The sequence below is a fragment of the Trematomus bernacchii genome, unplaced genomic scaffold (assembly GCF_902827165.1).
Source record: "Trematomus bernacchii unplaced genomic scaffold, fTreBer1.1, whole genome shotgun sequence".
NCBI lineage: Eukaryota > Metazoa > Chordata > Actinopteri > Perciformes > Nototheniidae > Trematomus > Trematomus bernacchii.
The window spans coordinates 1,299,481-1,322,230 of NW_022988159.1; the positions used below are offsets into that span (position 1 = coordinate 1,299,481).

A 22,750-nucleotide genomic window follows, 5' to 3' on the forward strand; every position below is an offset into this window, starting at 1 on the left:
GAAGTGTGGTCTGCCACAAGCGGGCGGCAGGAGCGGGGCTGTCAGCATCAGCTTTTCTGATTTTGTCCGGAAGATTTAAACTTTAACGGACATGTTGACCGGGGAAAAAACATGTTAACGGAATATATATTTTGTGGCGGCAGCAGCGCCACTTACAGGCCTGGCATATGTACTACAACGTTTCCAGCGTTTCCAGCGTTTCCAGCGGTCTCGTGTGAACGGACACGTTAAATGAATCGAATGCGTGTGAACGGAATACTTTTTGGAAAACGCATGTAAATGGGGTCTTAGAAAAAGGCTGAGTTTGACTTGGGCACTGTGTTAATATAGATACATGCATACATACTGAGACCTTAGTTAGATTCATTAGTGTGTTTGCTGGTTTTAGTTTCAGTTTCTTAGAAAGGCTGAGTTTGACTTGGTATTACGTCTTTACAAGAGTCTTTGAGCACTAGGAAAAGCGCTATAAAAATTATTAATACTAATGTCTCAGTATGTATGTAGCTACATCAACATTCATATTACATGGTTGAAGATGCTGTGGCAGTGTTAATTTTGGCAGCTATTTTTGATTTAGTCTTAGTCTTTAGATGAAAATGGTTATTAGTTTTAGTCACATTTTAGTCATTTTTATCCTTAGTTGACGAAAACTCAAAACATTTTAGTCCAGTTTTAGTCGATGAGAAATCATTACGTTTTAGTCAACTTTTAGTCAAAATGTTTTCTCTCTTTAAACTAATTCAAACACAGGTATCTGAAATTGGAATCAATGTGACAGCATCAAGTGTTGAAATTCATAAAGCAACATTTCACTCTCTTAACACTTTACTTGTGTAATATCTAGGGATGGGTATCGTTAAGGTTTTTAACGGTACTACTACTCTTATCGATACTGCTTATCGATCCGGTACTTTAACGGTATTCTTATAGGTCCTTTTTGTTATTTTTTAAACGGAAAAACTAAACAAATTGTTAACTGAATTAACATTGCTTTATTTAAATGTGAAATAAATCAAATATATATAATTATGTTATTATATTGTACTGTACTTGAGTAAAATGTTGAGGTACTTTACTGGAGTATTTAAAAGTTTTGCTACTTAGTACTTCTACTCCACTACAGTTCAGAGGTTAATGGTGTACTTCTACATGTATGTAATCCCTTTAGTTACTTCACAGATCTGGATGAATGATGTGAAATATAATCAAGTGTTAAATCAGACTTTAGTTCCACCTGGAGTAAATTCACAAGCTACCCTGCAGTATACAAAGTCATTCAAACTAGCTGCACCTTTACCAGCTTTGAGAACACTTTCATGATCAATCATTATAAAACATATCATATATATTATTCTGAAATGGACCAATCTGCACAATGACTACTTTTACTGTCGCTACTTTAACTATATTTTGATGATAATACTTTTCTACTTTTACCGTAGTAACATTTTGAATGCAGAGCTTTTACTGTAACAGAGTATTCCTACAATCTGGTACTTTTTTACTTGACGACAAGATCTGAGTACTTCTCCCACCTCTGCGCACCTGATGTGATAACGTTAATCGTAATTGCGGCAACAAAGCTACGAGTTAAGGAAGTCGAAAATTATGCATTTCTCCGACTGAATATGACGCCTTTTGGCCAGCTGTTTGGACAGACTGCTCGTGTCAACGCGCTTACGCGAAAACACTAATGGCAAACGAGCTTTGTCCACATCGAGCCTTGTAGAGTGTCTATACTCTCTGAACGCTCCGTCCCTGGCAGATCTCTGTGTGCCGCTGCAGCGTCTGTTAGGCCCCGCCCCCCGCACACAGAGAGACACAGGGGCTGTTTCTCAATGTCATGATGTGGAGATAATTATAAGATCTGTTCAAATCCCATTAATGTTTGTATCCCCTTTTTTGTTTTTCAGACGCCTGCTCTTGACTTCAACAATCAGGTCCTGGGCCCCGGTGGGAAAGGCATGTTTGGCAGCTGGGGGAAGGGCAACAGCGGGGGCAGCACCACTGCTAAGCCTGCAGAAGCCGGTAGGTTTCCCAGAACAATGTGATTACGTGATGTTTTGGTGTTTTAGTTTTGATTCTTTCCGTTAACTGTCAAGTGGGAACAAAGTGGACGTTTTTGTTTTTCTCTTATTTTCCCACGATACTGTTATGGCTGTGAATAAGAAAATATGAAGGACAGACCGTCTAGTTACATTTATTTAAATGGGACCTATCATGCAAAATGCACTTTTGTACGTCTTTTCTACATGAATATGTGTCCCCGGTGTTCCAGGGAACTCACCAAGTGTCAGAAAACACAACCCTCTCTATTTTCCTCCATACCCAAATCTCTAAAAAAGGGGCTGCAACGGATCTGATAAAAACTGATCCAGATTTGAACACTGTCCTGACGTCAGGACGGTGGCGCTACGGCTATTGGGCCAACTCCACCAATCAGGAAGAGACAGCCACGGCCATTGCCGTTCGAAAGCACTGGAGACACTGTAGTACATATGCCAGGCCTCTAGATGGTGCTGTTCTCACTGAATCTGCCCTTGCAAAAACAGAGCTAGAAATTGTCAAATTGAGCAAAATGAGGCATGGCTAAAATGCATGGTCTGTTTGGTATTTAAAAAAAAAAAAGTATAAATATGCCTTATATAGGTATGGTCCTACACTATATTATTCAAATATAGCATGATAGGTCCACTTTAATTTTTTTGAGAAAGGGGCCGGTAATCTCCCTGCTCCTTTCCGGGTACGGTGTGTTTATAGAGACATGTTTTGTAAATAATTGTTATACATTAAGTTGTGCATACCATGAACGGAACAAATACAAATGAAATGAAATGAAATAAAACGTGAGACTCAGAGAGCACAGAAAAGGCCGCTGCTGCATTGCCTTGCTACCTGGATGTTCCATATCATTGATTTTGTTGGACAGATTATTATATTTGTCAGTAGTTTAAAAGAGGTTGATATAACAAAATGGATTGACATTCAGAAAATGGAAAACACTATTGAAGTATTACTTAAACATTGAAAGAACAATGTCAAAAAATGTACTTATTGGGAACCATCTTCTCTCATTTCATTTTTACGTTTAAGTTGATCGATATTAAGATCACAAATATCTATCATGATTCATTATTGCCCTGGGGTAAGATATTGAAACCCCACATTTCTCCTGTAGGCATGGCATAGTATATATAGTATGTTATCAACCTATTCGTCTCTTCTTGTATATCTTTTGAATGAATCAACCAAATGAGTAGTTAGTTGACTCAGAGATTCATGATATATATATATATATTTGTTTCTTTCTGTGTGAACAGTGACACGAGAGAAATCTGACACCCCTCCTCCCCCCCCGGCCTCCACCAAGCCCACGCTGACGGAGGAGGAACTGACAAAGAAATCCACCGCCATCATCGAGGAGTATCTGCACCTCAACGACATGAAGGTACGAAAAATAGAAGTAGCAATATTGTTGTTGCATTACAATTTTACTTTAAACAGTTTTATGTTCATAACATGATAACTTATTGTACGTTATTAAACCAAATGCCTCCTCCTAGCATAAATAAGCGATTGTTGGTCAACCCTGTCAGAGACTTTATGAGTCAGCATACTATAACAACCTAATAAGGCTGTCCAACAACTTCTTCTCAGACCCACTTCATTTTCTGTGGCCCCATAAGAGCTTGCAAAGAATATAATATGTTTATTATATGGTTATACAGAATCACGTTGCCCATAAACTACATGTCCCACAATGCATCTCAATTTTTTTTATTTTAAATGTTACTTTTTTTTTTAAATGTGTTTTTCCAGAATTAGGCTTTTCTTTTTAAATCATTTTGTGACATTCTCACTGAAGAGACTTGCAATTATTTGCCCTAGACTTCTGCTTTCAGACGTAGTTAATTATGAAGTTATTACCCTATCTGATAATAATCCAATGCAGAGGTAATCATGTAATATCATACATTATTTTATATATATTAAATGTCTTTTTATATAGTCTTAAAATTACAACCGGCCCTTTGAGTGCAACCATAATGCTGATGTGGCCTGTGATGAAATTGAGATTGACACGGCTGATCTAATGGGAGATTCAATAAAGTCAGACTGAAGCATCCTTTGTGCTCCAGTCAGTCCTCTCAGTAAATACAGAGCTGAGTCCAGAGGCCAGGGGCCTATACTACGAATCAAGATTTTCGTTTAGCAAGCTAACTTCAGGGGTTTCCGGTCCTACGAAGCTGGTTCACTTTTTAGCGGGCTAGATAACTTATTCTGAACGGCTAGCCTCCGGAGCAGGATAGGTTCCAGGATAAAAGCACTGCCTGCTGACCAATCAGAGCTCAGTGTGCGGAGTTTAAAGCGATCAATTCATATGACAGGAGGAGAAAGGAAATACAGTTTAAACTGCCGTTGCAGGAAAGACGGCCGGCCAAAATCACCGACTGTGAACGTGAAAATTAATAGAATATCCCCTCCCATCTTCAGAGCAATCTGACTATTATAACATTAGCGTTAAGATAGCTTACTTAAATATCTGCCACAACATAAGTAACCGGATCAAAGTAACATTACGTAGCCTACAGTCCGCGGCACCGTGAGTGCAGACGGCGATGTGTCCCATTATCATTCATATCATATCACATCATAATGTATCATATATTTCCTTATCTGAGTCAGCTGAGCCGTATCTGGCGTGCAACACTCACAGTGTCACATACTGTATGCAGAAGTATTATTTTAAGCAACACATAAAGTTGACGAAACACTCGAGTCAAATGTAATTAAAGTCAGATCCACTCGTGTCTTAGACGGGGCAGTGATATCATAAACCTGTTAATGTACGCATTCAAACGCTTTTTCTTTTACCAGCTGTATTCACCTTGCAGGTGCAGCTATGTGGCTTTGATCCTGGATAAAGTGTTTAAGTCATGGATCTTTAAAGTTTAACGTCTTCATATTTGACTAATATTAAAGTTGACTTTTCATTCAGGAAGTATGACGCTGCGCTGTCAGTACGCTTGTCCATGTTTGTGATTGGTCGAACACTCCAAATACCACCCCTTTTATCTGAACGCGCACCTAACTAGATAGGACACAGCTGGTTTGAGCGATCGAGTTGATAGCCAGCGTCGTAGGACCGTTTAGCGAGAGCGTTTTTTTTTTGGATTTAGTCAACCGGATAACTCAAAACATATCCAGGATATGTTGAACTAGATTCGTAGTATACCCCCCTGTACTACGAAGCCGGATTTTTGCTTAGCCGGCTAACTTCAGGGAAAACTCGGGGTTTCCGGTCCTACGACGCTGGTTCTCTTTTTAGCAGGCTAGATCTCCATGGTAACTTATGGTGAGCGGCTAACCTGCTCCGGAGGAGGTTAGGTTGCAGGCTAAGAGATCAACTCAGTGAAAGCACCGCCTGCTGACCAATCAGAGCTCAGTGTGCGGAGTTTAAAGCGATCAAGTCATATTACAGGAGAAAGGAAATACAGAAAAACTGCCGTTGCAGGAAAGACGGCCGGCAAAAATCACCGACTGTGTGAACGTGAAAATTAATACAATATCACCTCCCATCTTCAGAGCAATCTGGCTATTATAACATTAGCGTTAAGAAAGCTTCCTTAAATATCTGCCACAACATAAGTAACCGGATCAAAGTAACATTACGTACAGTCCGCGGCATATCACATCATAATGTAGGCCTATCATATATATCCTTATCTGAGTCAGCTTCTTGAGCCGTATCTGGCCGTGTAACACTCACAGTGTCACATACTGTATGCAGAAGTATTATTTTAAGCAACACATTAAGTTGACGAAACACTCGAGTCAAATGTAATTAAAGTCAGATCGTGTCTTGGACGGGGCAGTGATATCATAAAACTGTTAATGAACGTATTCAAACGCTTTTTCTTTTACCAGCTGTATTCACCTTGCAGGTGCAGCTATGTGGCTTTTATCCTGGATAAAGTGTTTAAGTCATGGATGTTTAAAGTTTAACTTCTTCATATTTGACTAATATTAAAGTTCACTTTTCATTCAGGAAGTATGACGCTGCGCTGTCAGTACGCTTGTCCGTGTTTGAGATTGGTCGAATGCTCCAAATACCACCCCTTTCATGTGAACGCGCACCTAACTAGATAGGACACGGCTGGCTTGAGCGATCCACTTGATATCCAGCGTCGTAGGACCGCTTAGCGAGAGCGCGTATGTTTTGGATTGGGCCAACCGGCTAACTCAAACATATCCAGGTTAGGTTGAACCGGCTTCGTAGTACAGGCCTCAGGTCAAATGCACGCTGAAGGCTCTTTGAGCAGGTTTTCTCTCACTGATTGTGCTGTTATGTTAAATGTTTGTTGTTTGTTTTTCATGTATTGTGTCTTGATATGTGTCTGTTGATGTTACACATGGAGCTGCTGTGATGCAAGTCACATTTCACACTTGATCTGAACATTAAAGTGTTATCGTATCGATTCTGATTGTGTCATTGCTCTGTTATAAACATTAAAATGACCGTCTGACAGCAACTAAGCAGAGTTTATCAGCCTAACACCCCCTCTGTGTGTCCTCTCCGTCCCACAGGAGGCTCTGCAGTGTGTGCATGAGATGAGCAGCACTCAGCTTCTCTTCCTCTTCGTACAAACCGGCCTGGAGTCGACGCTGGAGCGCAGCACCATCGCCCGAGAGCGCATGGGCCTCCTGCTGCAGCAGCTCATCAAAGCCGGCACTCTGCCCAAGCAGCAGTACTACAACGGGTCAGTGAGGGGGGGAGGAATGTGTATTTATAATGTTGTATATTGTGTGTAAAAGGTGTCTAAAACTTCACAGATAACACAAGGGTTCCCACGCCTCTTAAACATCTATTTTAACGACTTTCCAATTGAAAGAAACGTTCAATTCAAAACCCAAAACGACAAAGTTTGAGATTTAAGTTGAAAAAAACACGAGTTGAAATATAAATGAAATATTGCAAAAAGGTTTTTTAAGATAGCATGAGTTGTAAAAGTTGGTGTACTGACAAAATCAAAACACCAAAGACATCAGTAATGAGTATATATATCGATATTGTGTGTAATGGGGCTTTCACACCAACGCGGTTCCAGGGCCGGTTCGGAGCTAGAGCCTGAAAAGCACCAGTTTTTCCTGTTCACACCGCAGCGGAGCCGCCTCTAAGCTCCGAAACCCAAGCACCAACATTTTTTCGGTCTAGAAGTAAGAACTGCATACATCGGAGGGGGGCGGGATCAACCTGAGCAATAACAGTTTATGGCGAGTATGGCAAATCAAAGTTGTAACAAGCAGTAGCGCTGAGCAAAGTGACTAGAAGGCAACCACACACTTATAAAAAAACACACTTTATAAAGTCAGGCAACACTAACCAGGCTTTGTGTGATTCTGTTTATTTGTACCTTACTTTGACCATCCGTTCGCTGTTATTGATCATTGTGGAGAGCAGGCAGACGTTTTGTATTATAGCAGCTATCGGATGGAATCAAGACATGGGCTGCACAGGTTGTCATGTCCGACTATCACAAGTAGAATCATAATGAAAAATACGCCGGTAAAATGTGCCGGCTTATCCCACAATAGGATAGCAACAACAAGTCGTCAAGATAGTCAGTTTAGCTTCGGTTGCTATGCTAACATCACCCACTTTATACCAGAGAAACTTTCATAACAGCGTTGTGATGCCAAACAGCGGGCAGCACTGCAGCGGTCGGTAAATGCCGCTGAAACACATTAATAAACAATGAACCACGGCACTCTGGAGAAAAGTATAAGGGTTGAGAAGTAGTTATTTAATTTAATCTGGCTTCGTATGATTAAAAGAAACATGATCATCGACCCGACGCCGTTGGGGAGAAAATCAGCGACGTAAACGGTGACGTCATGACGCAGCCGCGGCAGCACCAGTCGGGCTCTGGGCGGTGTGAACAAAACGGGGGCTGAAAAGAAAAAAGGGTTCTGAACCAGAAAAGCTCTAGCACGGAGCTAGAGCGGGAACCGCGTTGGTGTGAAAGGGGCAATAAAGGCGTCTAAAACTTCACAGAAAACACGAAGGTTCCCACGCCTCTAAAAAAAATCTATTTTAATGACTGTCCAATCAAAAACAACGTTCAATTCAAAACCCAAAACGACAAAGTTTGAGATGAGGATCAGAGTTAGTTTCTGTTGAACTCTCTGGAGGGAGTAGACATGTGAAACTGGGGTGTAGGTGTGTTTCAATCCACCTGTTTTGTTACCCATTTTAAATTAAATTAAAAAAAACACAAGAAAAAACCCATTGTTTTTTTTTATTAAATATTGCAAAAGATTGTTTAGATTGCATGAGTTGTAAAAACTTGGTGTATTCACATAAACATCAAAACACCAAATACATCAGAGCAAGTTGCACCACTTATTTTCGGTTGCTTTTATTGAAATAAAGTTTACAACAGCAGGATTTGAGATGAACAGGAGCTAGGGAATAAGTCTCTAAGTCATATCTTTGCAATAAAGAAATAAAAGAAACCATATAAAATGACATTTTAATAAAATAACAGTAGTGTTTATAACGTCAGGATTTAAAATGAGCAGAAGCCAGCAGGGGAAATTATGGTTTAAGCCAATTAATTACTCTCAAAAAGTCTAATTTCTCTTGCTTTATTCTTACCTTAAACTTATGTGATGCCTTTATGCTCAGTTTTATCATCTTTTGAGTGCGTTTAAACTTGTTCTTCATCCTATAAATAAACGTTTAAATGTCTCCTCGCTGTGTGTCCTCAGGCTGCAGGAGATCCTGGAGGTGGCTGAAGACATGGCCATCGACATCCCTCACATCTGGCTGTACCTGGCAGAGCTCATCTCCCCCATGCTGCGCGAGGGAGGCATCCCCATGGGGGAGCTTTTCAGGTTAGAAGCCCCCTCCTCACATGGGACAAATCTGCAGGAGAACATCCCTTTCTGGCTGCTTGATGTTAACCTGTGTTTGACCTTTGTTCCTCCAGGGAGATTTCCAAACCTTTGATTCCTCTGGGCCAAGCCGGAGTCCTGCTGGTGCAAATCCTCAACTTACTGTGCAAAGAAAGGGTGAGAAGCTCTTAATTACAGTCAATTATCTATACTTTAATACTAAGAAATGGCTAGGGGCTTCTTAACAAGTTATTTTACTTCGAAGCACATTTCATTTCTACCATTTATCTGTAAAACTGAGTTCGTTTGACGCAAAAGCACGACTTAAAGTCTTGTAGACGTTAAATAAGTGTTAGTCGACCAACCGTTTTATAATAGATGTTATCATGGGCCATATAAAAAGTCATGGGAAAGTTTTGTCCCATGAAAATGTGTGGGAACCTTCATATTCTCATTAAATCTTAGCATTTGAACAGTTCTCAAATCACAAAATTCTCACTTTCTCAAAATTCTCACTTTTTCTCTGAAATATCAGTTTAATTTTGGGGGAATTTCACCCATAATTTCCCCCTGTGTTCATACATGAGAAAATAAGAAGTGTTTGATGTTCTTTAAGGTTGTTAATGTGTCTGTCTAACACATGAACTCTCTCCAGTTGTATACATGTTAGTAAATATATATTTTCTGTTTCTGGGTCGCTATACTAAAGCTTTGGATAGATATTTGGGGATGTCCCACTTCAATTCATTTCATCGTTTCATTGAATGTTTTTATTCTTCTGACATTTATTTATATTTTAAATTACAATTACACTGAGAAAAAGTTGTGTGTCTGACTCAGTTCATATGGTGAATGCACATCAGAAGGGAAAGTGTCTACAACTTTTTTTTAAACAATATTTCCCCTTCTTTAGAGCCATAAAAAGGCGGGAGCGATGTGGCGAGAGGGCGGTCTCCGGTGGAGAGACTTCCTCCCCGAGGACGTCGACGTCAACAAGTTCATGACAGAGAAGGTGAGGATATTTACTAACATATAAATACAGTTGTTAATCACACCTTACATTGAAGACCTGCAGTGTAGCTTTCAGACTCAAGACATGCAGATCAATAAATGAATAATCGACGTAAATAATTATTTGCTTTTAACTTAAGAATTAAAATACAGTGTGTAGATTAGCTGTTCTTTATATATATATTACGTCTAGAGAACGAGTCACATAGTTCTGTCTGTGTACTGCTTTAACCTGTGGCTGTTTGTTTTTACATGTTATCTGTATGTTTAGTTCAGTATTTCCAGTATTATAGGCCTCTGTGTTGCATGTGTTTACTGATTGTGTTGCATGTGTTTACTGATTGTGTTGCATGTGTTTACTGATTGTGTTGCATGTGTTTACTGATTGTGTTGCATGTGTTTACTGATTGTGTTGCATGTGTTTACTGATTGTGTTGCATGTGTTTACTGATTGTGTCAACTTTAATGTGTTTTAAGGGTGACTTTACAACATCTGTCCACAGAATACAGATGAAAAATAGTCTCTTAGCTCACTCTGGTGCATTAGATAGATAGATAGATAGATGGATAGATGGATAGATGGATGGATAGATGGATGGATAGATAGATAGATAGATAGATAGATAGATAGATGGATAGATAGATGGATGGATAGATAGATAGATAGATGGATAGATGGATGGATAGATAGATAGATAGATAGATAGATAGATAGATGGATGGATAGATGGATGGATAGATAGATAGATAGATAGATGGATGGATAGATAGATAGATAGATAGATAGATGGATAGATACTTTATTGATCCCAGTGTTCAGACTTTATAAAATAATACTTAAAAAAAAAGTGGAAAAGAGAATTAACAATTAAAAATAAAATGAGAAAATTAAAAACAAAATATTTTATATAATGAATGTAAAAAGTCAAAAATACTAATACTACTCCATGAACAGAAATGTCTATCAATGTGCACCGTCTAAAATAATAAAACCAAATACAGATGATACATTTGGGTATTGTCCACAGTAATAACTGTTCCATGTCTACTATGTGTAATTGTAAAGCGCTTTGAGTGCCTTGAAAAGCGCTCTAATAAAAATGTAATGAATTTATTGTTATTATTATAATAAAGCGTGTTTGTGTTGTGCAGAAGGTGGAGTTCACGCTGGGTGTGGAGTCTGAGGACGGTCAGAAGGAGGAGCTGAGCTCTGAGGAGCTGAGCAAACAGATTCAGAGGCTGATCCAGGATCAGGCCGACGACCAGAGGCTGTTTGACTGGATCGAGGTGAGGGCCAATGTTTACTAACATCTGCATTTCTGTTTGCTACTGTTAGTACTAAGTGCCGGCACTAACTACGGCAAAGTACTTGGTGTGAAACCGGCTATAGCTATCATATGCCTAAAAACAGTCCTGATGCTCTTCTAGGTAATCATACATCCTGTCTAGTAGGGCTGTGCGATTATGGCAAAAATCATAGTCACGATTATTTTGGTCAATAATTGATATCACGATTATTAAATACGATTATTCATTGACTTTGAAAACATCCATTTATTGAACTTTAAAACAAATACAAATAATAATTTGAACAGTATCTTTTTAACTGTTGATTACCCTGAACGTATAATTCAACTGAGAAACCAATACAAAAATAAATTAAACAATTTAAATAAATAATATCAAAATAATAAATACCAATAAACAAGATCAACAAATATTTTGGAGCGCACTTCCCCAAGCTACTAAACATATGTAAATATGATAAATACAAATAAATGAGACTAAAATAAATGAGATCAAATATGTTGCAGTGCAGTCACAACCTAGCAAAGCAAAATAATCGTTTTTTTCGATTATGTTGTTTTCATAATTGTGGCAGGCCAAAATCGTAATTGCGATTAAAATACGATTAATTGCACAGCCCTAGTGTCATGTACAAAATACTGAGTTTTTTTCTCAACATTTTCATTTTTTTCTCAAAATCACAAAATTCTAACTTTTTCTCAAAATCCCAAAATGCTCACTTTTTCACAAAATTCTCACTTTTTCTTAAAATCTCAAATTTAAGTTTGAATTTGAACCATGCTTTTCAAACCCTAACCCAGTTGTAGGGTTCTTGGTTCTCTGCATGCGTGTAAATTAGGGATGCCAGAAACTGACCATGATCAAATTCGAAAATCGGACAGCCCTGGCGAATATTAATCGATTATTTGCCGCCGCGCACCCCAATTATTAATACTATTACTATTATTAGCATTAGTCTATATTTTGGTTGAAACTAAACCAGGAAAAAAAAGAAAAACATAAATAATAATAAAAAATATATAAATAAAATCGAATTTTAAAAATAATTTTCGATTATGGAGACTGTAACGAATATTCGAAAAATCGAATAATCGCTGGCATCCCTAGTGTAAATGAATGTATCTCTGTGTGCAGGATAACCTGGATGAGCAGCAGATGTCCTCCAACATGCTGGTCAGAGCTCTGATGACATGCATCTGTCAGTCAGCCATCATCTGTGAGTTATCCGCATGTTCCCTGACGATATTACACATTCAATCAAGTCAGAATTACCTCATAAACTACGCCATGCCAGTCCCGTTAATGACGTTTTGTTTCCTGCAGATGAGAACCCGAACAAGGTAGACGCCGCTAAGATCAAGAAGAGAGCGAAGGTCCTGCAGAAATACCTGAGTGACGACAAGAAGGAGCTGCAGGCTCTCTACGCTCTGCAGGCGCTGATGGTGGAGCTGGAGCAGCCGGCCAGTGAGTGACTTCTTAACATCTTTTAGAGCAGCGGTGTCCAAACTTTTTTCACCGAGGGCCACATAGAGAAAATATTCGAAGGGCTGGGCCGCTATATATCGCCTCATAAGTTCAGTTATAAGTTTGAGAAATCAATCAAATGTAGGTAAATTATTCCTTTTAAAAGTTGCAGCGGACCTGCAGGTTTCTGGGAGTTTGTTCCAGACATTTGGAGCATAATAACTGAACGCTGCTTCTCCATTTTTAGTTCTGACTGTTGTAGTATGTGTAAAGGCCGCTACACACTCACCTGAGACCAAAGAACGCGTACCGAAGGCGTCCCGACTTTTACGTCAGCTACGTCGCCTGCGTAGCCGCCCGCCTACGAACACACCGCAAATACTTCAGTCGACGAGTGGCAATAACTGTCCTTACCAGCAGGCAGCGGTAGTGTGAACAGCCAATCAGAGTGATTGCTTGGGCCGACTTTCTCTGACCTCCCGCGACCGATTCAACATGTTGAATCAGCCGCGGGAGGTGTGAAAAGGTGCCGTAAAGAGACGACGGTGCGGGACACACCAACCTGAGTAGGGCGCCGCGAATGCCCGGCTGCCTCTGACGGCCTCTGACTCCCAACATCGGGTTGGTGTGTAGCCAGCTTTAGGCTTTATAATTGGTTTAATATGGGAGGCTGTGGCGCAGTGGAATAGTGCGTTCAAACCCCACTGCAGTCAGCATGTCGTTGTGTCCCTGGGCAAGACACTTCTTGTGGGGATTGTCCACAGTATTGAGTATGTAAGTCGCTTTGGATAAAAGCGTCTAACAAGTAACATGTAATGTAATATAGTTTAAATAGTCAATGAGTAATGTACTAACGTCTCTCGTGTTTCCCCTCTCCTTCAGACCTGCTGCGGATGTTCTTCGACAGCCTTTACGACGAGGACGTGATCAAAGAAGAAGCTTTCTACAAGTGGGAGTCGAGCAAAGACCCGGCGGAGCAGCAAGGGAAAGGCGTGGCTCTAAAGTCCGTCACCGCCTTCTTCACGTGGATTCGAGAGGCCGCGTATGAGTCCTACGACAGCTAGAGCAGGAAAAACGCTCCGTGGAGGATTCAGAAGAAAAAACCCTGAATCGGCAAAATCCTTCTGCATTTTGGTTTCCTTTTGTTTGTTCCCTTTTTGCGCAACTGAATGTCTTTTTTGGAAATAAATACAGGATAAAATCGAGCGAGTAGAAGAGCGAGAGAAAAGCCGTGAGAGAAGACGCCGTTTCCTTCAGTATTTCTTTGAAGTTTACCTGTTTTTTTTCAAACGGCTGGTTTTTCCTCGCCACGGTCAAACACTATTCAAGACACTTTGCTTAATGACAGATATATACAAAAAAATAAACAACAAAAAAAAAAAACTTTAAAAGGCTGTTCACATTTATATTTTTGATGACTTCATCGTGTGAGCGGCAGCATCACATCGATCGGTGTTGGATCTACACGACCAAGCGCTAGTGTAGACGGTTAGCTTTCCCTTTCATCTTGTTCCCGTGTTGGATGGTTGGAGTGAGTGTTTTGTAATAAAATTAAAAAACTACAAAGAAGAGTGTAAAAACTGGAAGAGATAATAAAGATTGTTGCCAATAAAAGAAGAAAAAATGTCTTCCTTTTTGCTTTTTATTAAGACTCTTGAATCCTAAACACTACGATCACTTCTGTTGTACATTATCACTTTGTTTTATGAACGTTTTTTTCTCATAATGTGGGCTTTTTTCTCAAAATCACAAAATCCTCACTTTTTCTCAAAATTCTCACTTTTTCTCAAAATGTTGGCTTTTTTCTCAAAATCTCAAAATTATCACTTTTTCTCAAAATTATCACTTTTTCTCATCACAAAATTATCACTTTCTCAAAAGATATGCATTTTCTGAATCTGAGGAGTTTTCTCATCCCTATGATTTAAGAAAAATTGATAACATGTAGTCTGAAGTCAAGGGAATATAGTTGCTTAGCTTTTTTTCAAATGTTTACTAAAATGCAAAACAACTTAAACAAACCAACAGAACATCTGATAATATTAATGCATTTTATTTATTGAGCGCTTTTCTTGAAACTCAAAGACACTTTACAAAGTAAAAATTCATAAAAACAACACTTATAAAACACAGATTTAAAGGTCCCTTGTCATGGCCATTTCTACTGATCATAATTCCATTGTTGAGGTCTACTACAATAGATTTACATTGTTCAATGTTCCAAACTCTCATTGGTTTCTCATACAGCATCTCTGTATAGCATGTGTATTCACGCCTTGTTGGAGCTCCTGCCCCCCCCCCCCCCCTCCCTGTGAGCCCACTGTGCTCTGATTGGTCAGCTCGCCCACTCTGTTCTGATGAGTCCACCACCGTTACAGAGGAACATCAGTGATTATGTGTTACAATGGCGTTTGTTAGCAACCAGGAAATGACACCAGTAATGACAAACAGATGAGATGCGTGGGGTCTGGGTGCCGTGTTGGCGGGACATTGCGGGGCTCGCTGCTCCGCCCTTTGAGGCTCGAGGAGCTCGAGGAGTGGACAGTGTGAGCTGGATTACTGCTGTCGTTTCCTGGTTGCTGCGTGGGGTCTGCGAGACAGCGAGACACCACGGAGCTCAGCCTGAGCACACACTGTGCGGAAATCCGCAGAGCTGCTACGTCACTACGACCAGGAAGAAAAAAATGGAAAAAGTGGATCACCAGAGCTGTTAGATTAACATTAACATGCTTATTGTAGTGCACTGCCTTGCGGCCTGTAGCACCATCCTTGATGGAGCATAAGGAAAGGAGTGAGCAGAGGGTAGAGATGTCGATTCTTGTTCTGTTTTCTGTGACTATCTTCCTCACCCTCTCAGACTTTCAGTTGCACGCGCTACTAAAGAGACGCGCTACCATGGAAACCAAACAATGGTGTAGCTGTATTAAAGTCAGAGTGGAAACAGTCCTGAGTAAAACGGATTTTGTCAGAAATCGGGAGCAATGCGGGAGAAATATGACCCCGGGAGGAAACCGGGAGAGGGCAATGAAATCGGGAGGGTTGGCAAGTATGAGTGTGGTACTGGCCAGATTTAAAAGATTTTGCTCTGCTTTTTCCTGTTCAGTTCCACACGTTGAAGGAACTCATCACTCCAATCATCCGGAGGCAAAACACCAACTACCGGGACTGTATCTCCGTGGGGACACGTCTGATGGTTACGCTGCGATTTTTGGCAACAGGTATGCAAGCTAAAGATGTTGCTATATTTGAAATTGCAGCACTTTCTATATTACATTACATTACATTACATTACATGTTAGACGTTTTTATCCAAAGCGACTTACATACTCAATATTATTGTATATTATGCTTTAGCAGTGGTAGACGAAGTACTTATACATTTTACTTCAGTAAAAGTAGTAATACCGCAGTGTAGAAATACTCTGTTAGAAGTCAAAGTCATGCATTAAAAGATGTAAGTACAAAACCAAATGTACTTAAAGTACCAAAAGTACTGCTTGGTAGCTTGAGAATTTACCAAGGGATCAATAAAGTTTTATCTTAACCTATAATAATGCATGATAAAATATTTCATTATTATATTTTGTATCATGAATCTGAATTTTCATAGTAACTAAAGTAATCTAACTATCTTGTAAACTATAACCTGTAGTTGTGTAGCTAATGAGTGTTTTGTTCAGCTGCTTGTGTAGATAACTCTTTATGTGTTTGTTCATATTTGCAGGGGAAAGCTTCAAGAGCCTTTCCTACCAGTTCCGAGTGGGAGTGTCAACGATACGGCAGTTCGTTCCTGAGACCTGTACAGCCATCTACGAGGTTTTAAAAGAGAAATACCTGAAGGTATGTGTGGATACTGACTGGTTTTACTGTGCAAACTCTATGTAATACAGTGAGGTCTGTAGGCATTTGAACAGCAAATGTTAGCTCTGCCATATGAAACATGGGTCTTAAAACATATATGTTTTTGTTTTTCAGTGCCCCGACACGGTGGAAGAGTGGCAGCTAGTAGCTGATGGATTCCAGGCTCAGTGGGACTTCCCAAACTGCCTAGGTGCCCTGGATGGGAAACACATCAACACTCGCCCCCCATTTTCCATGGCGCTAATGGCACTGGTCGACAGCAACTACAAGTTCTTGAATGTAGATGTAGGTTGTAACGGGAGGATTTCAGATGGTGGTGTGTTTGGTGGATGCTCACTGCAGGATGCCCTGGAGAATAGGACATCCAACATCCCTGCACCTGCACCCCCTCCTGCTTCTGACCAGGCGGTTTGTTACTCCATTGTGGCAGATGAGGCATTTCCCCTGAAGGAGTACCTCATGACGCCCTATGACCAGGGGCCTCATTTATAACGCCTTGCGTAGGATTGACGTAGGAAGGTTGCTTACGTAGTACAAAGCACAAAAATAGGTACATACATTTTCCGCCATTTTCCGATTCACAAAACATTGCGTACCGGCGAGGGAAGTGCGTACGGCACTCCCTACGCCTGTTTCCCTTTATAAATCACAATCGACTCGTAACGCCCATATTTGCCTATACATAGTCAAAGAAACGCCCATTCATTCATTCATTTTGACTGCATGAAGAAGATCGCAGGAAATTACGATAGAACAGCTAAAAAAGACTTCTCACACCGTGTCAGATTTAGGTTATTGTGGGGAGGTCGAGATAAATCATATTGTTTGGTGGATGCAGTTTGAATCAGAGTAGCAGCATGGAGGTCGGATCGTCACCAAAATAAATAAATAAGTGGTCCGAAAAAAGTTAATGACAAAACAAATACACATAACCTTCCTCAGGCAGTGTGTTTGTCCCGGGGACAGGAGACACCCCCTTGATGAGAAACTGTAAGAAATGATCGGGGAATCCCTCCAGAGTGGAGTCATGACGACTGGATCTGAATTATTTTGTTGTATTTGGTGGTTTGTGTTCCAGCTGTCGATCAGCAACTATATATCCATAATCCACCAGTTAAAGGAAATACAATGTGTTGTGTTATATTAGCTGTACAATTTACCACATATGGTGTTCTTAGTTTCCATACCTCCTGTGTTTTACGAGCGACTTATCAAGTCTTGGCAAACGGCATAAAACACGATTAAACGTGATAGTATATAAAACCATGCTCGTATCTACAACCTATAGAAATGCAAAACGGCGTCAGTTTAGACGTAATTCTGTCCTCCTGCTTACCGCATCATTTATGAGAAAACATTTCATAACATTAACACAACATATTCGAGGTGGTTTTAAATAACATATCCGTATTTATTTATTTCTCCAAGTTATGTTTTTGTGTGCACTGAGGAGTCTCAAACAGGCGTTTGTTTAATCATTTTAAGATTGGCTTTAATCAATGTTTGAAAATGAATTCTTCATATTTGATAAATGAGAGGTAACATTTTATTTATGGTATTATTTCCACATATTTCTCTCCATTCTTCCTTCTGCCAACGGTGTCGCAGTTTCTCGTCTCTCCCGTTTGTGTGCTTAGTGCGTACGCATGGGTTAGAGTTTGCGTGGAGGACAGCACATTTTCCCGTCAAGTTAGTATTTTATAAATCGCAAACATTGCGTAGAAACTGGCGTACGCCATTTTTTGAGCGTATATCCCTTTATAAATGAGGCCCCAGAGCCTAGCTGTAGAGCAACGCATCTTTAATTACAGGCTGTCGCGGGCTCGGAGGGTGGTAGAAAATGCCTTTGGCATCCTAGCCAACCGTTTTCGGGTCTTTCTCACCACCATAAACATTCAAGACACTGCCAAAGTGGAGGCCATTGTTTTGGCTTGCTGTGCTCTGCACAACTTCCTGCTCACAGAGAACTGTAGCGTATACATGGCGGGAGTTGTTGACCAGGAAGGACCCGATCATGGCACTGTCCCAGGAAGATGGAGACAAGACCCTGAACTACAGCAGGCCACCCTGCCACCCACCACCAATGCTACAGCTCGAGCCCAGCAGCACAGGGATGAACTATGCCAATACTTTAACGGTGTCGGTGCAGTGCCTTTTCAGTGGGATAAGGTATAGCAAATATGTATGCCTATCCTGCTATTTGTGTTTATTCTTTTAATCACACAGCGTTAAGATGAAATTAAAATGTGCCTACATATCTGTTAGTTGCAGTCCTAGCATTATTATTGGTTTAACTACTAAGAGTATATTTTAAAAACATTTTAAAATGACCATCTTGAACAGCTACAACATTAAAATACTTCTAGGCAGGTTGTGGAGGATAATGTGAGAAAAATTAGCCACATCAAATTAGTGAACTGTCTGACCAGAGCATACACAGGATGCACCTTTATTAAAAGTAAATATTTAGCTGTATTTTCCACATCTTAGAAATGCTGTTTCTCACAATCCCGATGAATAAAAGTAAAAATATTTAAAGATATCTACATAATCAAACATTTACACATGTATACAAAGTCCCACATTAAGAGGCATCAATTCAACATGAAAATATAACGGCACAAGAGTCAATATATACAAAAATAACAGTCACTTATAAACAGATGATGATCAAGGTTCAAGGTTCAAGGTTCTTTATTGTCAAACTGACATAGCTACAGAGTAATTATGTTGTTGAAAATCTTATGTCACAGGCTTCTCCAACAATGCAACATAATAACAATACAGATAGCAAGAGCAATACAAAAGAAAAATAGTTATAAAATAAAGTGAGCATGTGGAATAGTGCAGTACGAGTCTATATACAAGTTATTGGAATGATATATATTAGATATTAGATGAATATGTTCATAGTCTTTGTTCAGGAGATAATCAGAGCTTTGAACTCACATTTAGGAGGAAAGGTTTGAAAAAGGAGAAGCTCCAACTAAAGATAAACATTAGGTTTCAAAGTCTGTGGGAACATTTATATTTCAGAGGTTTAGTTTTGGCAGAAATACAACTTTTACTACTTCCAGCGTGATTCTACTAACAAATTACAGTTGCCCCAAATGATAAGCCAAATTAAAAAGATAGGTCTTTAATTTACTTTAAAACATTTGAATCTGAACGAGAGAGATGAGTTATTGTTATTACAACGTGATTTCCAGATTATTTGAGAATAACTCCTTTTAGTGGGTTAATTACATTCTTACAATAAGTGAGGAATGGATTTAACTTCAGCTACCAAACTGGAGAAATAAGAAACTGTAAATGTAGGCAATCATTAATAATTAATATCTCATTCTTAACTGTGAATGTCTTTCATTTGATCTAAAATCTGAAATGTATTAGTCTAGGCCAAAACGTTCTCTGTTGACCTTCCTGAAAAAAAAGGAACATTTCATTAAAAAAAAGTTGATTCAAGAACAAATCTCTGTGTTTTTTTATTATAGGACAATTATTGCTGAATCTGAAAGAGCTTCCCTAGCTTTGTAATTTCTATGATGTCCTATTTGGGTTGCCTTTCGTAAAATCGGGTAGTCATACCCCCCCATATTGGACAGTTACGTACGGCAACCCACACAGGACATTTGACGTCCAGACGGCTGCCTGAGTTGCACTGCGCAAGAATGTGTTGGTCTGCCATAAACTTATAAATGATAAGAAATACGATAACAGAGAAATTACAAAGCTGGGAAAAACCTTTCAGATTTAGCAATAATTGTCTTTTTGTAACCTTTAAACAGTTCCAGCTCACAGCCGGTGGAGATTGTGATGTTCTCAGCACGTTTGTGTTGATCAGCAACCTTCAGTAACAGAGTAACTTTAGTTATGCTCAGATAGTCAAGGCAACTTTATTTAAAGATCACATTAAACAACAACAAACGTTGACAGACCTGCTCCACAAAGTGATGAGATATACAATCAATCACAACATAAATATAAGTATATATTGCCTTTGTAAAGGAATATTAAAATAGATTATTTTAATTCTTTGAGATAAGCTATTGAAGAAGCTATTCCAACGTTAACCAGAACACAAACCGTCTGTGTCAGTTATACAACACAAAAGGCTGCTGCCCAAGCTGTAAAATGTGGCTGTTAGGGATGAGATCAAGTTGTCTTGGCAGTGATTCATCTCAGCAGGTCTTTCAGTTCTGTGTGATGTGTTTAACATTAATGCCATCAGTTTCCGCAGACAGAAAGACATGCTGAGAGAGAATCATACAAAACCACAAAGAGCGATCTGAAGATTTACAGTTCAGATAGATCTTATTCTTCTCCCAGCACGAGAAGGTTTGAGAAGAGGAGCAGTGTGTGTGGAAACAGCTGTGGTTTAAACCAGTGTTTAGTCTGATGGTGAGCACATGGCCTTACCTCCTTCTTAGGGACGTTTTTCTGCAGCAGATGCACATCCAGTGTTTGCTCCTCTCTGACCGGGGGTCGTAGGAACACCAGAATCTTGCCCTTTACCCGCAGAAGCAGAGCCCTTTTAATGATATCCCAGACCAGGCCAAAGAGAGAGAGGTGAGGCACCTTCACCACCACGTGAGTGCGTGTGACCTCCAGCGGCTCCAAGATGCTCAGGCCTTCATCAGTGATGTGGACGACAGACAACAGGCCGTCCAGGAGCAGCGCTGTGGAGCAAAGAGCTGGTCATCTGTTGCATTGCTGCTGAAACAGCTTCATCATATTCAATGTCACACCACTTTAGTTCAGAGCTAATGTTCATCTAATGTCATTCACTTTGGAGCCTCACTAGGATGTACCAGTTTATATCCTCCACCTTTTATTCTAATGTTTCATTATTGTTCCGCCCCCTGTGATCTTTCTGGATGTGAGCATTTACTGTTATGCATAAACTTTATTCATTCTTTTTTATTCACAAGACTGCTGAAATGTTTGTAATCTGCTGCCAGAACAGCTTGACTGTGTCCGGACTCATGTCTGAGTGATTCTCTAGAGTTTCCTAAAGCTTTACCTAAAGATAAATTGTGAGCGTTAGTGCATTTAACTTGACAGCCCTAATAATTATATTTCATTCAGTGGTGAAATAAATATACTTCATTCTGTACAACTGCTCCTCTCTCACCTTTCTGTCTGTCTTCACTTCCTGTTCCACATCGGAGTCACCTGATGGAGAGAGGTGGTGACAGAGAACAATAATAATAAAACAATAATAATAATTATTGTACTATAAATATCTTTTAAGATCAGATTTAATGTATAATAGTTTGATGAATGGAGGATATGGTTTCAGTACTCACAGGTCTTCTGGATCTTGGCTCTGATCGTCTCATCATCTCCGATCCTGCAGGGATGAACACAATCCAACAATTTTGGATAAAGTTTAAAACAAGTGTTTGTTCTTTGAGTTAGTCAGCTTCAGAGTCCTGACTGATCTCATGCTTTACATCCCATCATATCTTCTCTGCAAACACTACGACTGAGGAGACAACAAACAAACGCTCTCCAGCCAGAATCGGCACAACAGCAAAGTAAGTTAACGGAGTGTGTGCCCTTTAAAGATGGCGGCAGCGTGAAAAGCTGGGTAGCTCCTCAACCCCACAAGAAGGATAAGAAGAAGGATATGGTGGTTTAAATATCTCTGTTTTGCGCTCACAACTAAACATTAATAGGGGATGAATTTGAGATCGGGTGTAACGGCGGAAAAAAACAACTTTACCAAACAGAAAACGGACGAACAAACAATTCGCGTCACCTGTCCACACAATGACGGAAGTAGGAGAAATAAAACATCTGATGCTCGAAATGAAGGAAGCAATATCGAAAGAGATCAAAGACTTCAGAATGGATTTTAACGAATTTCGAGCTGAGACGGATAAGGACATAAAGAAAATGATGCAACTGACAACAGAACTACGCACCGATCAAACAAAAACGAGCGACAGAGTGGATCAGGTGGAGTGCCGTGTCGGTGAGATGCATGACACAGAAATACTTCACCAACAATCAATTAAATATCTGGTAAATAAAGTCTCAGAGATGGAAGAATGCAATGACTACCTGGAAAATAAGACCAGGCAAAACAATGCGCGTATATTCAACATACCAGAGAAAAGTGAAGGAGAGAATATGTCAACTTTTCTGAAGAAACTATTCAACGAGGTGCTTAAAATACCGGGAGATTTTAACACCGGGAGTA

General features: G+C 39.8%; 3 protein-coding genes across 4 annotated transcripts in view; 2 read left to right on the top strand and 1 right to left on the bottom strand.

The window, feature by feature from the left end:
• Positions 1 to 14,051, top strand: part of wu:fb16f03 (eukaryotic translation initiation factor 4 gamma 1) — a 30,388-nt gene extending 16,337 nt beyond the window's left edge. Inside the window, exons 8-17 of one of the 2 annotated variants that reach the window (XM_034122238.1) lie at positions 1,914 to 2,028; positions 3,321 to 3,448; positions 6,589 to 6,761; positions 8,773 to 8,898; positions 8,994 to 9,075; positions 9,812 to 9,910; positions 11,062 to 11,196; positions 12,352 to 12,433; positions 12,541 to 12,681; positions 13,564 to 13,745. In XM_034122238.1, coding sequence (XP_033978129.1) covers positions 1,914 to 2,028; positions 3,321 to 3,448; positions 6,589 to 6,761; positions 8,773 to 8,898; positions 8,994 to 9,075; positions 9,812 to 9,910; positions 11,062 to 11,196; positions 12,352 to 12,433; positions 12,541 to 12,681; positions 13,564 to 13,745 — 1,263 coding nt within the window. Of the gene's footprint in view, positions 1 to 1,913; positions 2,029 to 3,320; positions 3,449 to 6,588; positions 6,762 to 8,772; positions 8,899 to 8,993; positions 9,076 to 9,811; positions 9,911 to 11,061; positions 11,197 to 12,351; positions 12,434 to 12,540; positions 12,682 to 13,563 lie in introns of both variants that reach the window. The other variant, XM_034122237.1, reaches the window with a different exon arrangement.
• Positions 14,052 to 15,729: 1,678 nt separating this feature from the next.
• Positions 15,730 to 17,034, top strand: LOC117475922 (protein ALP1-like). The gene is made up of 4 exons (XM_034122265.1): positions 15,730 to 15,738; positions 15,785 to 15,899; positions 16,406 to 16,521; positions 16,657 to 17,034. Exons 1-4 carry the CDS (start codon positions 15,730 to 15,732, stop codon positions 17,032 to 17,034), a joined length of 618 nt encoding a protein of 205 aa, XP_033978156.1.
• Positions 17,035 to 19,372: 2,338 nt separating this feature from the next.
• Positions 19,373 to 22,750, bottom strand: part of LOC117475923 (protein NLRC3-like) — a 46,137-nt gene continuing 42,759 nt past the window's right edge. The window contains 1 exon segment of the mRNA XM_034122266.1: positions 19,373 to 20,390. Within this exon segment, the coding sequence (XP_033978157.1) occupies positions 20,268 to 20,390 (123 nt within the window). The 3' untranslated portion in view covers positions 19,373 to 20,267.